Source organism: Eptesicus fuscus, chromosome 21 (genome assembly GCF_027574615.1).
Source record: "Eptesicus fuscus isolate TK198812 chromosome 21, DD_ASM_mEF_20220401, whole genome shotgun sequence".
In the NCBI taxonomy this organism is placed as follows: Eukaryota; Metazoa; Chordata; class Mammalia; order Chiroptera; family Vespertilionidae; genus Eptesicus; species Eptesicus fuscus.
In genome coordinates, this window is record NC_072493.1 from 9,016,701 (window position 1) to 9,033,669 (window position 16,969).

Below are 16,969 nucleotides of genomic sequence, written 5' to 3' on the forward strand. Positions count from 1 at the left end.
GAAGTGGGCAGGGAGGGGGACAGTACAAAGAAACAAAAAACTCACTTAAATCTTTCTTTCTGAGTCTGCCCTTGGCTATTTAACTAAATGAGTAAATGAATAGAAACATACTCTTCTAGACAGTATAATCCCTGACAAGTGCCTGAGCCAAGAAAGCAGCCATGGCCATATGTTTACCCAGCACCCACCAGGAAGTCATTACGGTCATCCTGGGAAAAGGGGAGTTAATGAAAGCAACCAGCACCGAACAGATCTAAACAAATTATTTCTAGAATAAATCGACTGAGATTTAAGTCTAGACAGCACCAAGAATTGAGTGAATCTATTAGTATTAATATAGGTAACTATAATAAATTAATAACAAAATTCATTATAACAAAGCCACTATTCTGTGCTTAAAATGTGCTAGGCCACTTAACTATGAGGTTCAGAAGAAATAGTGACTGATTTGCCAAAGATCTCACATTGGATGTAGTCAATGGCAGTCAGGATTTGAACTAAGGCCTGATTCCAAGGTTGCGCTCATCCCTACTATGCTACAAAAGCCTCTAGTTTAATTTAAAACACTCCACTAGGTGATAACTACACATTTTACACCTTATGTAAATGGTATATTCAATGCTTGTGAATATACAATTTACCCCCTCCCAAGCACCTCTCTCTTTCCCCGCTCTACATGTAGAAATCCCACCATCTTGTATCTTATAATTATTCAAAGTTCTGAATTTCTAAAACATTTTATTCAAAGTTCTGAATCTCTACAACATTTTATTTATACAGTGCAGTGATGAAAAGTGAAGGCGAGAATGACAACATTCAGCACTTGCAGGCGTGGCTCAGTGCTTGGAGCGTCAGCCTGCACACCGAGGGTCTTGGGCTTGGTTCCTGGTCTGGTGGGGGTGGGAGGGTGGTGGGGGCGCCATACCTGGGTTGCAGGTTCAGGGCACGTGTGGGAAGCAATCAATCAATGTGTCTCTTTCACATTGGTATTTCACTCTCTCTCCCTGCCCCTCCACTCTCTCTAAAAATCAATGGAAAAAATATCCTCACTCCTCGGGTAAGGATTTTTTTTAAAAAAGAAATGACAACATTGCAACGTCAGCACTCATTACTTCCTAGTTAAGTGTGACCTTGGGCAAGTTACCGAGCCACTCCAAGCCTTAGTCTCTCGTCTACAAGATGAGGATAACAGCACCTATATAACAAGGCTGTCAAAGGATTAAATAAAAGTAAAGTTCCCAGAACTTCGCCCAGCTCACAATAACTCATCCAATAAAGAGTATCTACTACAAGTATCATAGCACCAACCTATGCCTGCAACCCGTTACGTTTTATCAGTTAGCTGTGCACAAGTCCCCTCAGCTACCTGCTTATTACTAAGTTTCTTACAGGCCAGCCTATGCATTAGCTGCTCCTCTATCACTCGCAGCACTTCATACTGCCCTGCACTCAGCAGGTACTGAATATTTATTGAACAAATAAATGAAAGTACCTATCCAAAGTAACCCCAATCTAGGAGAGTAATTAATACATGCATACACGCACAGATATCATTATACACATACATAATATATATATTAACACACACTTACCTCACAGGAACCTCTGTCAGAAGATTATAGCTCACATCTAATATTTCTATCTTCTTTGCTTCACAGGCCCAGTCAGGGACACATTCCAGCTGGTTTCTATCAAAAATAAATCAACACAAGTCATCATTTACGATGATGAGTGGAACTCAGTTCATTAGTCTGTAATATACCTGTTAACGGGCCCATGAGCCCCTTGAGGGCAGGAGCACTATACATAAGCATTCTTGGTCCACTTCCAGAATGCACTAGGTGCTCAATGCATGTCGCTGATAGAGAGGCGGACAGAGATAAGCACCCAAACGTGTAAAACCCTGGGTCAATTATACTGCATGCTCAAAGAAGATACAAAAGCTCTCAGCAGTAGGAAAGCATACATGTGATGGGATGGTTGAAGGAGAGATGTGGAAAGACTTAATGGAAGAAGTGGCATTTTAAACAAACCTTTGAAGATGACTATAGGTAATAACTGGGGAAGAAGAATAGGAAATTCTGGGGAAAATGAACAAAATGAATAAAAGTGAGGAAGTAGGGGCACAAGGTAACTAGTGGGGGGCTTCAAAACATTTAAAATGTGAATGCAAATATTTAGTATAGCACTGAGCAGACACCTAGTAAAAATATTTTTATTTTCAGATATTACTTAGCCTCTCTAGGCCTCAACATATCTACTGATCGTTCGATTGAGACGATGAGGCAGAATGAAGTGAGGGCTGTAAGAGAAATGCTGATACGGCTACGATGGCTCAGCGAAGGAAGCACTTTGTCTGGAATGGATCAAGGCAAGCTCCCTAAGAAATAGGACATCTGGGTTAGAATTTGAAGAATGTTGGACAGTGACCTGAAGAGAGGAGGACATTCTAAGAAATAGGGGACAACATGAGTGAGAACACAAAGGCAAGGAAAGAAATGGCATGACATATGTGGGAATAATGACAAGCAGTTTGGGGAAACGGAGCCGAGAGTGGTAAGAAACAGGCTGGAGAAAATGAAATCATGTCCAGAAGACTGACTTTACCCTGCAGGTACAGGGGGGTCACTGAAGGATTAGTAAGTAAGTACAATGGGTCACTCTGTGGCTACATGGAGGTCTGGTTGAGATGATGATATTAGTAAAAGGAAGACTAATCAGGAAGCTGTTACAGAATTCCAGACAAGAGGTGATATAGGCCTAAGGGAGTGGTAATACATATGGGAGGGGAAGGACTTCAGAAGTATTTAGATTTCTTGTACCTCAAAACTACCAAATTATCCACATACATCTTTTAAATATTAGGAATCAAACAAGCACCACCCTCAAGAAACACACTCACCTGGAAAGTTCTAGAGACGTGAGAAGACTGGGTACTGGATAGACATTCACTGCTGTCAGCCCTAATTGAGGAACGAATGGGTGTCAGTAACGTTGTCTAAAGAAGAAAGTAACAGAGTAAATAAGGAAAAAGTGACATCGTCAGAAAGAAAACAGGCACCTACTGACATGAACTAAAGACAAAAGCCACGGGGTAACGCACATGAATGGCGTGGTCTCAATTTGAAGACCAAATACAACTAAAGACGGATCGTATGTACTGCACTGGACTCACACCAGACCAGGAAGTTTGTTAATAGTAACTACTTAATTTTTTTTAAATTGATAATGGGATTTTCACTGGCAATATTTTAACTTTTAACGACAGTACAACATAGATATAGAAAAGGGCAACAACCCTACGTGTACAGATCGCTACATTTTTACACACGGAACACACTAGTGTAGCCAGTGCCCGTTACTGGCTCCCAGGAGCTTCCTCGCATCCACCTTCCAGTCTCCTCCCCTCACCGTCCTCACTCCCTATACCACAGGCTACTTTTGCTTATTTACATAAATTACATACCGTCTGTAAAGTTTTTGATCTGGCTTCATTAACTCCTCATTGCACTTGTGAGATCTGTTCATATTACTGCATATGGGTGTAGTTCATTCATTCTCCTGGCAGTACGAAACTTTTTATATGACTGTACCACGATTTGTTTATTCACTTTAGAGTTAGGACACTTAAGCACGAATAGTGCTTCTATGAATGTTTTTTCCATGTCTTTTGTGGACCAATATAAGCATTTATGTTGAGTATAAGCTTAGGAGAGAACTGCTGACTACAGGGGGTGCATATACTGAACAGTTTTCCAGGGTGGTTGTACCAGTTTATACTCGCAACAACTGACACTGGTATTTTCAGTCTCTCCTCCTAGTCCCTCTGGTATGCGTGCAGTAGTGTCACTCTGGTATGCGTGCAGGGGTTCAATTGCATATCCCTAATGACAAGTGAAGTTGAGTGCCTTTTCCTATAGTAACTGATCATTTGGATAACTTCTTTTGCGAAGCTGAGTCCTTTACTCTTGAGGCGTCAAAAGTGCAAGTGTTGATGTGAATTCTTCCAGCTTGTTGAATTTAAGGATTCTGTAAACAGAATAGCTAAGTTCGAAAAAGCCCCATTTAGTACAGTACTGTGACAGAACCTTGGTTACGAAGGACTGCATCTATGTCAATAAGGTCTTTTCCAAAGAAGCCAGTTATTCAGATCTTTAGATACATTAAGAATAGAAAATGGTCCTATTAGTATTTCCATGACAAAAGACTTACTACCAAACCACAATATCTATGAACAGCACAACACTCATCAGCTGTGACACTATTCTGACCTAATCTCAGCTATCATTTGAAGCTTCTGTAACCTGGTTAAAGGCATCAAAAGAATTCCTTAACTATCTTTTATCCTAATAACGCATTTTAGAGATACAGAAAAGACAACAAAATAATGAACACTCTCTTTCACCTATCATGTAGCTTTTAACAAATTTTGACATTCTGCCTAATATACTTCTTTTTAAATTAAGAATTGAAACATTGCACATACCAGGTAAACATCATCCTGAATATGACTTTTATCATTCCCATGGATTCTTTCATAGTGCTATGGCATATTTATAGCTAAGAAAACAACATTTTTGTGTGTTTTAAAATTTGATAATAACTATCCTAGTGTACATATAATTATGCACTTCCTTTTTTTACTCAAAAGTGCTTCTGAGATTTATCCATATTAACACACAAAGCTTTAGTACCTTGATTTCCATTGCTGTGCAATATTCTATTATACAAATATGTCATGGCTTAGTTTCCCTGTTTCCCTATTAATAGTCATATTTTTTATTTTTTTCACTATAACAAGCACAATGCTGTGATAAGCGTTCTTGTCCACATCTCTTTCTACACATGAGTGTCTCTGGGAGATATTCCAAGCAGGGCCATGTGTGTCTTCAGCTTCTCTAACACCAGCACACTGCTCTCCAAGGCGGTTTTACCAACCGCACTCTGACCGGCAGTGTATAAGGCGCTGCCTGTCCCTATCTTCAATAGCACTTAGCGTTATTTTTTGTATTTGATGAGTATAAAATGTATTATCTAAATTGTAATTCCACTCACACTTAGTGAAACTGAACATCTTTTCCTTTCCTTCTTAAACACAGAAAAAGTAATTATGAACTCTTTGGTAAAGATGAACTCTCCATTAAAAAATGACCTCAACAAATAAGAGGTCTTTTACATGGAAAATATTCCTGGAGCAAATCACTATCAAAACGAGGGGTTTCTCTTTCTAGAACTGAGGCAGCACAAGGTTTTAGATTAGAAGTTGGCAAAGGGTTAAATATTTAGTAAATACTTGGCACGTAGTGAAGCTCAAAGCATCTTGTAATGTCTTTTTATGCATATTACAACCACTTAAGTGTTGATAGCAAACTGAAAAGACAAAGCTAGGTCTCAATGAACCTCAAATTCTACTTTACAGAGAGCATGAGCAGAGAGCTGAGGACCACCACAGATGCCATTGTTCTTAGAAAGCTCTGATGAGAGCTGTAAGAGAAAAAAACGGAAGCTGGGCAGAGAACTCACTGTTGGAATTGGCGTAGAGAGTCCGAAGGGAGAAGCCACTGAGTGTCAGCTCCCTCAGCTGGTTCCGCTCACAATGCAGCTGCTCCAAGCTACAGAAGGAGCTAAGATCTAAGTCAGTCAGTCGGTTGTCCCGCAAATCCATGTGGGTGATGTATTTATTTCCCTCCAGATGTTCAATTACCATGGTTTTCAAATGGTTCATCCTTAATATTAAAAAATAAGGAAATCATTAGAAATAAAATCTACCAAATGTGCTATCAAAAGAAAAATAGGAGAGGTATGTGAAATATGGTAGCAACCATACTTAGGTAAAAACTGCTGTTTAAATTTTAACCCTGCTAGTTTGGCGCCTGCACGCACTTACTTGCTTGAACAATAGGGTAGTTACCTCAGCTCCAGATTGAGACCTGGAGACTCACATTAATCCACACACATCACAAAGGTCATTTTCCTGTGCCTGTGGACCAGAACCACAGGAGATGGATTCCCACTGACTCAGTGGCTCCAGGAGTTGACTACCTTTAGAGATTATTAACCCTGCTCAGTCCTGCTTTTGTACAATTTGCTTTCGCAAGATAAGTCTGCATTCCAATGTCTAGAATTTAGAATTTAGCATTTAGAACAAAGGAAAATTCTTGTGGTTTAGACCTTTAAAAGGACTGCCTACACCTGGGACAGCGCGGTCGTGAGGGTGGCCACCTGCGTGTGGTGCCCTTGCGGCCGTCCTGGCCAGTTCAATAAATCCTTGCCTGCTTTTTTTAATCAATTAGCAGCCTCCGGTGGTCTTATTTTTGACTCCAGGGTTCGACCCCACAACAGTATGATGTTTTTCCCTCTTTCTAAACAACTTAAGAATTTCACTACTTGCCTCATTTGCAAGGTACTAAGTTCAGCTTCTGTAACATGACTAAAGGCAATCAAAAGAGAAGTCCTTCTGATTCTAGAACTGAGGCAGCACAAGGTTTTAGATTAGAAACTGGCAAAGGGCTAAATAGTTAGTAAATATCTGACACTTAGTGAAGCTCTAAGTACCTTGCAGATAGCTGTTCCTTAAGTTCTTTATTTTAAGTCAGATAATCCAGACTGGCAAATGCATAACAAGTTAAATAAAGAGAAAGGAAAAAAAGACCATGATCCCACAGAGTTCGTTAACTTCCACCCCAATACCTACTAAAGTTAGCTGGGGACGAGGGAGTAGGACCAAGGGCCAGAAGACGAGCATAACCTTCTGGGTCAGTGAGTAGCAAAGCAGGCCTGGAGGACCTCGGCAAAAGCCAGAGGAAGCAGCCACCCTTCCCCTCTCCCCTTCTCGGCCTGTTCTCTCTGGTGCTAAGATTCACGTTACATTAATTAATGGATTGGAAAATCATCACTATCTGTATGGAATAGTTCAAGGGCAAATTAGAGAAACTGGCTTCTTGGTTCTGTCTATACAAGTATATTATTTAAGGCACTCAGGCCTGTTCTCATTTTCTTGTATTCCAATACATTTTTTTCTATTACTATATCGTTATAAGGATATCAAAGGCTTAGTGTAAATGACAGAACAGCTCTTATGTGTCTTTTACAGCTTCCTTTAGGAAAATATAACTATAAATAGAACTCTTAAAAATTATTAGTAAAACCTTTTAACATTTTAATAATAATAAATGAATATCAAGAAGAAACCCAATGATTCAACAGAAAAATGGTCAAGTTTACAGAAAAACACAAACTACCAATCAATAAGCATTAAGAAGATGCTCAACTTCAATCATAAAAACTGATTAACACAAAGAAATACTATTCCTATCTACTGCACTGGCAATAAGGAAAAAGACTGCTAAAATCCAACAATGACAAGGCTGTGAGGCAATCGGAATTCTTATAAAATGTTGCTGGGAGGTAAGTTAAATAACCTTTGTCAAAGGCAATTTGAAGTCTCTATCACATGGAACACTTATACCTCATTCATAATCTCTGCTATGGATTGAAAGGCGAAGCTTTGTTACATCTTTGAAACTATAGCTTTAAAAGCCTAATGTTTTAAAAAAGTCTTTATAAAGAGAAAACCTAAAGGTCCATCAGAGGTCCAGCTAAAGGAGATATGGTAACAAGTGACCTTACCTTAAATCTACGTGTTTGATATGGCTCATTCTGTTCAGCATCCCTAGGTTTAGGACTTCCAGTCGATTTCCTGCCATAACCACTTTGTCTAACATGGTGAGTTTCTCATACACCTCGGGAATTTGACTGAAGTTGTTGAAGGAAATTCCAAGGGAGGAAAGCTGTTGCAGATTTCCCAATTCTTCAGGCAAAGTAGTCAGAAAGTTGCCATCAAGACAGAGAGTTTGAAGACTATAGGAAGAAAGCAAAACAAGTCTACTTTATGAAAGATTTTAATTGGAAAGGGCAGAACTAGAATTATGGATTCTAACTCTTGTCACTAATTTTTATGAATCCAATAAATGATAAAATGTCCTAAGTATCTATAGAAACTTATTATTAAGATGGCTTAAACATAACTGACACTGATGGTCCCTCCAACATCAAAAATAGCCGGAGCCTCTGCTGTTGAAACTGAGGGACACTAGTCACTGCTGTAGGCGAGTAACTGCTGCTGACAGAATGCTCATAATACAGGATTTATTTCACTGTGAGAGCACGTAGTACTACCTTCATTCCAAATGCCAGACCAGTCACTTACTCTGCCAGGGACGTGAAGAAACTAGTGAAAAGTCATGATACTTACTTTAGGAGATTGCCAATCTGACTTGGCAGGTCGTGAAATCCATTACAGGAAAGGTTTAGCTCAGTCAGGGTAGAAATCTCACACAACGATACAGGAAACAACCCAAGTTTATTATGGGACAAGTTCAGGCCCTTCAGATGAGAAAATCTAAAAAGCAAAAGCACAAATTACATATATATACTACTGAATGAGAAAGCAATCTATTTAAATGTTCATCACAGAATTTGTTCCACAAATATTCACTGAGCTCTCACTATGTGCCAAATTGTGCACAGCCGAGATGCTAAGATGACCAATGCTCAGTCCAGGCTACAAGGGAACCAGGTCTAGTGTGATGGGAGGCCTCTCTTTTCCTTAAAAAGGCAAAAAATCTTGAAGACAAGCTTATGTTGGAACAATTAAGTCATACCGATATACTTGAAATCTTTTCCTTTATTAAATTTCTACATGATATGTAACACAGACCTAGCAACAATTAATCAACTCATAGACACAGGAATAGCTAACATGTAGACCAAATCCCTTTATAAGCAACTTTTTTTAATATTGAAATTATATTGGTTCAAAAGTCACTTGAAATGAATGGGCCACTTATATGAAGCTTAAGACATGTATACTATATATTATGGAGTTCTACTGTAATGTGATCTGATATACAACACGAAATAGAAATTACTAGTGCTTCTATTTTGTTGGTACAAGTGAAAGTCTCTATACTGTCTTAGCCAGAGACAGCATTAACCTAAACTGGATCTGCAGAAGTCACTACGGTCATTCTCCTTCGGAGTATTATACTTCACTATGTGCTGGTGCAAGATGGTAAGGCTGAGGCGGTGCTCTCCACGAGGAAGCTCTGTATCGCCTGCTTCCAGATTTGAATCCTTGTACCTCACACTAACACTCCTCTTCCAAATTTTCAACTCTTGATTTCTGTTTTTGTTTTGTTAATCCTCACCCCAGGATATTTTCTCCATTGATTTTTTTAGAGAGAATGAAAGGAGGGGGAAACACAGAGAGATAAACATCAATGTGAGAGACACATCAATTGGCTGCCTCTCATGTGTGCCCTGGCTGGGGCCGGGATCAAGCCTGCAACCAAGGTACATGCCCTTGACCGGAATTGAACCAACGACCCTTCAGGGCTGATGCTCTAACCACTGAGCAAACAGGCCAGGGCTCAATTCTTGATTTCTAATTGTACTGACATTGACTACTGATTGTGGCCTTGGTGCCTTAACTTCTGAATTCCTAACCCAACCCTCAAACTAGATTTACCCTATTTTCATAGCAACTCAGAAGGAAATGCTAAAAACCCACTTCCTTAAAATTATAGTTTGTTTTTATTTTTTAAATACCAATATTATTAAAACAATGATCTCATTACTAATCATAGGCTTAAACTTGAAAAACTTGGTAAAATGTAAGATAAAAATCAGAGCTTTCTGTAATTTATTCTAAAAATATCAGTTACTAAGGACGTATGTAAAATGTCACTTCAATGTATACTATCTTTTTAATCACCATGTAATTTGACTGCTTTAATTTCTAATTTCTCCCCTCCCCATAAGAAGCCCAGACAATTACTTATACCAGTGGTTGGCAAACTGCGGCTCGCGAGCCACTGACCTAGACTCTCGATTCCAATAATTACAGGCTGTTGTTGTTCTTTGTGATTAAGCCCCATCCCAGTGGTCGGCAAACTCATTAGTCAACAGAGCGGCAAACCGCGGCTCAGGAGCCGCACATGGCTCACAAGCCGAAGTTTGCCGACCAATGCTCATATATTTATTCACTGCCATCCATTTTCAAAGGGAAGAGGGAGGTGACATGAGTGGAGATTGGGAATAGAAAACGTATTCTTGCCCTGACTGGTTTGGCTCAGAGGATAGAGCGTCGGCCTGCAAACTCAAGAGTCCCAAGTTCGATTCCGGTCAAGGGCATGTACCTCGGTTTCGGGCACATCTCCATTAGCGGGTTTGCAGGAGGCAGCTAATCGATATTTCTAGCTCTCTCTCCCTCTCCTTTCCTCTCTGTAAAAAATCAATAAAATATATTTTTTAAAGTGTATTCTAACAAAGGAGATGGAAAATATATGGGTCATACTATAGTCCTTTAGGAGTGAAACAGTTCCTTATTAGAAGAGGGAAGTTTCATAGATAATAAAAGGCTAGAGTCGGCAGTAGCACGTACAAAGAAAAAATAAAAGCCCTAACCTGGGAGTGGAATTCTTTAAATTAGGCCTATTCTCTTTAAGTCATTTATGTTTGATACTTCTGATTCAAAAACTTCCATAAACTGAATCTCTCAATTTACCCTGGCTACATCACTATCAGTAACTTAACAAGATAATCTAGATCAATGGCAGCTCAGTGTTGCCTCCGTAACAGAAATTTTGCATCTATTTTCTGTTTTGTAAAAGGGGAAAGGAAAATGGGAAAATTGTGTAAAAAATTTTACTTCCTCTTCAAAAATAGAAAATACATAGATGATGGTAGGCATACTCACTCCTAAGTCAAACCACTAAAATATTGATTATGATTCATTTTTAATAAGTTAGTCCGAAAACCTGTTCTCCACATACTTGTAAAGAGTGTCAAGGCCCCCTGGCCTTTCTAACTGCATGAAGTTATGTCGCAAGTTGAGGTAGGTGATATCTTGACTGTAGAAGAGATGCTCAGGAACCTCCTCAAGGCTGTAACATGAGAGGTCGACAGTACTGATTCGCTGGGACACCACCTGAATCAGGTCAAAGAGAAGAGCCATCTGAGCGAGGACCGAATGCTCTCGCCCAGCACAGTATGGAACGGCATTTACACAAAAAGGCCGGGTTAAAAAGATGAGAAGAAAAAAAGGTAATGAGATCTAATTATTCATTTATAAAAACCAGTTAATATTTACTGTTCCTAAAACCATAAGCTGCTAGGAATACACAAAGGCATGCTATAAAGTGTCTATAAGCAAAAGATTAAAAATATAAATCATAAAAGTGGAAAAGTAACATTTCATGCAAGAAGTTAAGATGATTCAAACTAACTACAAAACTCTGGGAGGCAGTGAGATGTTGAAAGACATGTCCTTCTGTAGCCACACGGACTGTGCTACTACAGTTTCTTCATCTGCACTAGTGAAGATAAAGTCAAATAACCAAGCACACAGCACACTGCTTAGCATTCAAAAGATGCTCAAAAATATTAACTTCTCAGGGCAGAAGAATGCAATAGCTGCTAAAAATTGAAACTAGATTTATACCAAGATTTTATTACACAATGTAAGTACAGAAAATCCAATAAAACAAAAATGAGATTTATATTTCTACAATAGTATGCTAATAAAACATGGGTTCTGAAAAATGGGTCTAAAAAAAACCAAACAAAATACCACTGGAGAAGTCATTCATGTTCTGATGACAGGTCATTATATTGAGACAACCCTTTATGCAATTACTTAGTTCCACAAAGAAAAATGTGTTAAAGTTCTGCAAACAGGAGGATTTAGAAATTGCAATACAACTTTAGAGCACTTGTCATTACGGGCTAAAAAAGTAGAAATTATGCTGCAAAGCTAATTATCCTCAGCATACAGGAATAACGGTTTGTGGCAGGATCAGAGGTCGTGTTCCATCATAAGTTCAAATCTGAAGTGGTTCATCAAAGCTGTGCTAAATGTAAACAGACCAAGGAAACTAGGCTACCAGTTAAGGAATGATTCCATCCATCACCAACTACTACGGTCCAGGGAAAGTCATTTGAATCTCATTCCTTCAAGGCCTTACCCTCCAAACAGAAATGTCATAAAAGGTAAATGCACCTTAAAATACTTTTGAAAGCATTTTGTACTATCCAAATATAAATAAGTTAAAGACCTGACAATAATTCCTTTATTTCATTCATTATATACTCAAAAAGGCCTAGAATAAAATGTGTAAGAATTATAATTCACTCTCTTGGGATTAAGTTTAGTTTCAAAATACATTTCTATCGGGCTTCTACATTCTTATCGCCACATCATGACATCTGACATCTTATCACCTTGGATGCTTGCCGCTGCCATCTCTGGTACTCAGCCAAAGTCTCAAAGCTGACATGATAGGTCTGAGCCTGGGCTCCAGCTGAGCTGAATGCAAGGGAGTACTGCCTTCGCTTCACTTCTTCTACCTGAAGAAGAACAGGAAAGAAAACCAGAATCCATTTTTAAAAAATCCTAGCCAACAAGCAAAGGACAATAACAAGATAATAACTCAATTTTTTAAAATAGGCAAAGGATCTGAATAGACATTTCTCTAAAAACTATAGAGAAATGGCCAATAAACACATGAAATGATGTCAATGTCATTAGTTATTAGATAAATACAAATCAAAACGTCACATCCACTAGGATGGCTAAAATAAAAAAGACAGGTAATAAGTGTTGCATAACAAATACAGCAAGGTTGTGGAGATATTGGAACCATCATACACTGCTGGTGAGAATATAAAATGGTTCAACTACTTTAGGAAACAATCTGGTAATTCCTCAAAAGATTAAACATAAAGTATATAACCCAGCAATTCCACATCTAAGTATAGACCCAAGAGAACTGAAAACATACATCCATACAAAAACTTATACATAAATTATAGCAGCATTATTCATAAAAGTGTAAACAACCTAAATGTCCATTTATAGGTAAATGTGTAAAAATGTGGTATAGCCGTAGTGAAATATTATTCAGCAATAAACAGGAATAAAATACTGATATACACTACAACATGTATAAACCTTGAAAACATTATACTAAGTAAAAGAAACCAGTCACAAAGAACCATACATGGTATGATTCCATTTATCTGAAGTGTCCAGAATCAGCATATCAGTAGAAACAGAAAGGAGATTAGTAGGTGACTAGGGCTGGGAAATTATGGCTAAGGAGGGTTGATTTCCTTTTCTAAGTCATGAAAATATTCTAAAATTGATTGTGATAATGGTTGTATGACTCTTCAAGTACATTAAAAGACATTAAATTGTACACTTTAATTTTTAATTTAATTGTACACTTTAATTTATTGATCTGAGAGAGACAGAGACATCAATTTGTTCCACTTAGTTATGCTTTTATTGGTTGATTCATATATAATACACACACACACACATACACATGGTATGTTAATTATATCTCAATAAAATTGTTTATAAAAAGCAAAAGGATATTTAACAAGTATGTTGAAAGAGTAGAACTCAGTGCATAATTATGAGTAAATTTATTTATGATTCTTTAAATCACAAAATAGTCTGAATTTGATAATTAAGTATTTGTTGAATAAACACATTCTGTTATTCTGAGTGCTGGAGACACAACAGGGGGAAAACAACAAAGCCCCTCTCTACTCTCAATGGAGTTTATATTTGAAAGGGAACAAACACTCTAACACCAAAACTGTGACATGATACAGCATGACATGATATATAATGAGTCATATGAAGAAAAACAGAGCAGGGTAAGGGCTGGAGGGGAACAGGGTGGGTGGTCTGAATGATGAGTAGGAAGTCAAGGAAGGACTCACTGAGGAAATAACCTGTGAAGAATGATTCTAAGGGGGGTAAGGAGCAAGGCGAGGAAACCTGAGGGAGAAGCAGCAACAGCAAGTACAAGCACATGATAAGAGGCAAAGATTCCACTTCAGATGTTAGACTGCCCCAACCCTTTTCCCAACACCTGGGCACACTGGAGGTAGCTGCCTGCCTGCAAGGGGTGCCCTGGCCTGCTTTGTGGACTCACCTCCTCCCTTACTTACTAAGTGCTGGGCTAGATGCCATTTCTGACTCCCTCCAGGGTTGAAGTGGAAAGGGAGGAAGGACAGGGAAACTAAAAGCCAAAGGTTCTGACTAGGCTAGCAGTCATAACCTGACTCCACAGTCTCTGGGCCCAGCAGATCTTAAAGGGAATTTAAAAGCCGATTTCAATGGGTCCTTCTGAGGGTTCTTTGGATTATCCCCACCAACCTCAACCCAACCAATGATGGCTTCTCTCAGATCCCTTGACCTGGCTAATGAATGCTATTCCAGCAACTGACCACTCCCTCCTCAGACCCAAAGGATTCTGGTGGTCCATTGCCTGTCCTCTGGTAAAGCCTGTTTGCCCCTGCAGGTGGCCCTCCCTATTGGACATGTTCTAAGAGAATCCACCCATTCAACCAATGACGCTCGCTCTCTCTCTCAACCCATCTGAGTCACAAACTGACAAACCCAAGGAGTACACAATGATCACAATGCATGCGCTATCACCAAAGCAGTTAGGAAGCCTATCTCTTATCCTCAAGACTTCCTGGTCACAAGTCAGGACACCAGTCCATTATGCCCCCTTTACTGAAGGAGACCTGTATCAAGCTCTCTTGAGTCCTGCTGAAACCTCTTTCACCAAACTTGAGGAAAGAAGCAAACCTCCCCGATCCTATTTGGGATGGCAGTAGGGATTCACAGCATAACAGCTTTCTTCAAAGAAAAATTTCCAAATCCAAAAGCCCAACCTATATAGCTTTGATGATGGAGTCTTTTTATAATAACTATATTTACACCTTTGTCTGACATCTAGCTTTGGTATATCATAGCTACCAAATCTTAGTAAGTTGGCTGGAAATTTCCGAGTGATACTCATAAATCATTATGTTTCTGGTGCCAAGTAAAGACTGAATCAAGTGGCAGAAATATAAAATAGTTTCAGCAAAAAAGAACCATATTAAAAAGATCCAATAAAATTAAATAATATTTATAACTATTGTGATGCTCACAACATGAACATTTTTCTTAGTAATAGAACACTGCAGTTGACTGAGTTTGTGTCAAAATAAAGAATATTATTGAAATGAAGAACAAATATTGATTGTTTTACAATAATTTTCCCTTTTAAATATTCAGTATGGGATGTTGACACAGAAAAATATAGTCATACAATGTCTAATATTGAGGTTTGTAAATCCCCCACTAGAAGTTAATTTGTCAGCCCTGGCCTGTGTGTCTTGAGTGGTTAAAGGACAGCTCACACATGGAAGGGTTGTGGGTTCAATTCCTGGTCAAGGGCACGTCTCTGGGTTGCAGGTTTGATACCCGGCCCATTGGGTCGAATGCAGGAAGCAACTAATCAAAGTGTCTCTCTCACACTGATGTTTCTCTCTCACACCCCTCCTCCACTCTCTTTTTTCTTTTTCTTTTTAAATGTATTTTTATTAATTTCAGAGAGGAAGGGAGAGACAGAAACATCAATGATGAGAATCACTGATCAGCTGCCTCCTGCACGTCCCCCACTGGGGATCGAGCCCGCAACCTGGGCATGTGCCCTTGACTGGAATCGAACCTGGGACCCTTCAGTCCGCAGGCCAACACTCTATCCACTGAGCCAAACCAGCTAGGACTCTCACTCTCTTTAAAAAAAGGCAATGGGAAAAAAATCCTTAAGTGAGGATTCACACACACAAAAAAAGTTAACTTCTCAACTCCTCTGGGTAATTGTTAATTTTTGCATTATATATGTTCAGACTACATTGTAAAATGTGCAACTTCAGAATTATTAAATATTCATTGTGAAATATTGCTCTCATCAATTTGTAGTGACCCTCCTTTTCCCTGTAACGATTCTGCATTAGTCTTTTTTGGGAGGTAAGTTTTATTGAGGCACAACTTACATAAAATTTGTAGATTTTTTTAAAAATTCACTGGTTCCAAGTGAACAATTTGGTAAGTTCTTAAAAATGAATATAGTTGTATAACCCCATCACCCCCCAAATTTCCCCTGTGCCCTTTTGCAGTCAATCCCCTCCCCTCCATAACCTGATAACCAGTCATTTGTTTCCTATCATTATTATTTTCTTGTCTTTTTTTAGAATTATACAAATGGCATCATACAGTAAAAAGAATTTTTTATACCTGGCCTCTTTCACTGAGATTAATGCTTTTGAGATTCATCTTTGTTCTTATATGTATCTGTAGTTCATTCCTTTTTATTGCTTAGTAGTATTCCACCGTATGGATATACAAAATGTTCATTCAACAGTCAATGAATATTTGGGGCGGCTTGTAGTTTCGAGCAATTATTCACTTAGTCTTTATAAAGATATATGTTCATTTCCCAATACCTAGAAGAACTGGCGGGTCATCTAATAAGCATGTGTTTAACTTTCTAAGAAACAAATAACTAAAAAAAAGGGTTTCCAAAGTGACTGCATTCCAACCAATGACGTATGTGTCCCAGTTGCTCCCCATCTTTGCTAAACTAGGTATTCATCAGTCTTTTTATTTTAGTCATTCTAGTTAGTATCTAACTGTGATTTTAATCAGCATTTCTCTAATAACTAATGATGATGAGAATCTTTTCATGTGTTTATCTGCCATCAGTTTTTCCTTTTTTGTAAAGGGTCTGTTTAAATCTTAGCTCTGTTTTTTTACTAGGTTACTTGTCTATTACTGTGATGTTCAAGTTCTTTATATATTCTGGATACAAGTCCTTTGTTATATATAGATATTCATGTAAATGTTTTATATGTTACTATAACCATAGCAACTTTATTTTGGTTGCTATTTGACTTGTGTAATTTTTACATCATTTCATGTTCAACCTTCTAAGTTTTAGGTGTCTCTTTTAAATAGCAAGTAGTAAGATTTAAATAACAACAATCTAGTATTTGCAATTATTGTGATTACTGATATATTGGGATTTTTTTCTATTACAACTTGTGATAACTTACC

At 38.4% G+C, this 16,969-nt stretch overlaps 1 protein-coding gene across 1 annotated transcript in view; it reads right to left on the bottom strand.

Annotated features, from left to right (window-relative positions):
• PHLPP2 (PH domain and leucine rich repeat protein phosphatase 2) overlaps positions 1-16,969 on the bottom strand; it is a 72,730-nt gene that overhangs the window by 15,526 nt on the left and 40,235 nt on the right. Inside the window, exons 5-11 of the mRNA XM_054710326.1 lie at positions 12,283-12,408; positions 10,836-10,990; positions 8,255-8,401; positions 7,630-7,860; positions 5,524-5,726; positions 2,903-2,963; positions 1,593-1,688 (exon numbers count right to left, since the gene is read on the bottom strand). Coding sequence (XP_054566301.1) covers positions 1,593-1,688; positions 2,903-2,963; positions 5,524-5,726; positions 7,630-7,860; positions 8,255-8,401; positions 10,836-10,990; positions 12,283-12,408 — 1,019 coding nt within the window. The remainder of the gene's footprint in view (positions 1-1,592; positions 1,689-2,902; positions 2,964-5,523; positions 5,727-7,629; positions 7,861-8,254; positions 8,402-10,835; positions 10,991-12,282; positions 12,409-16,969) is intronic.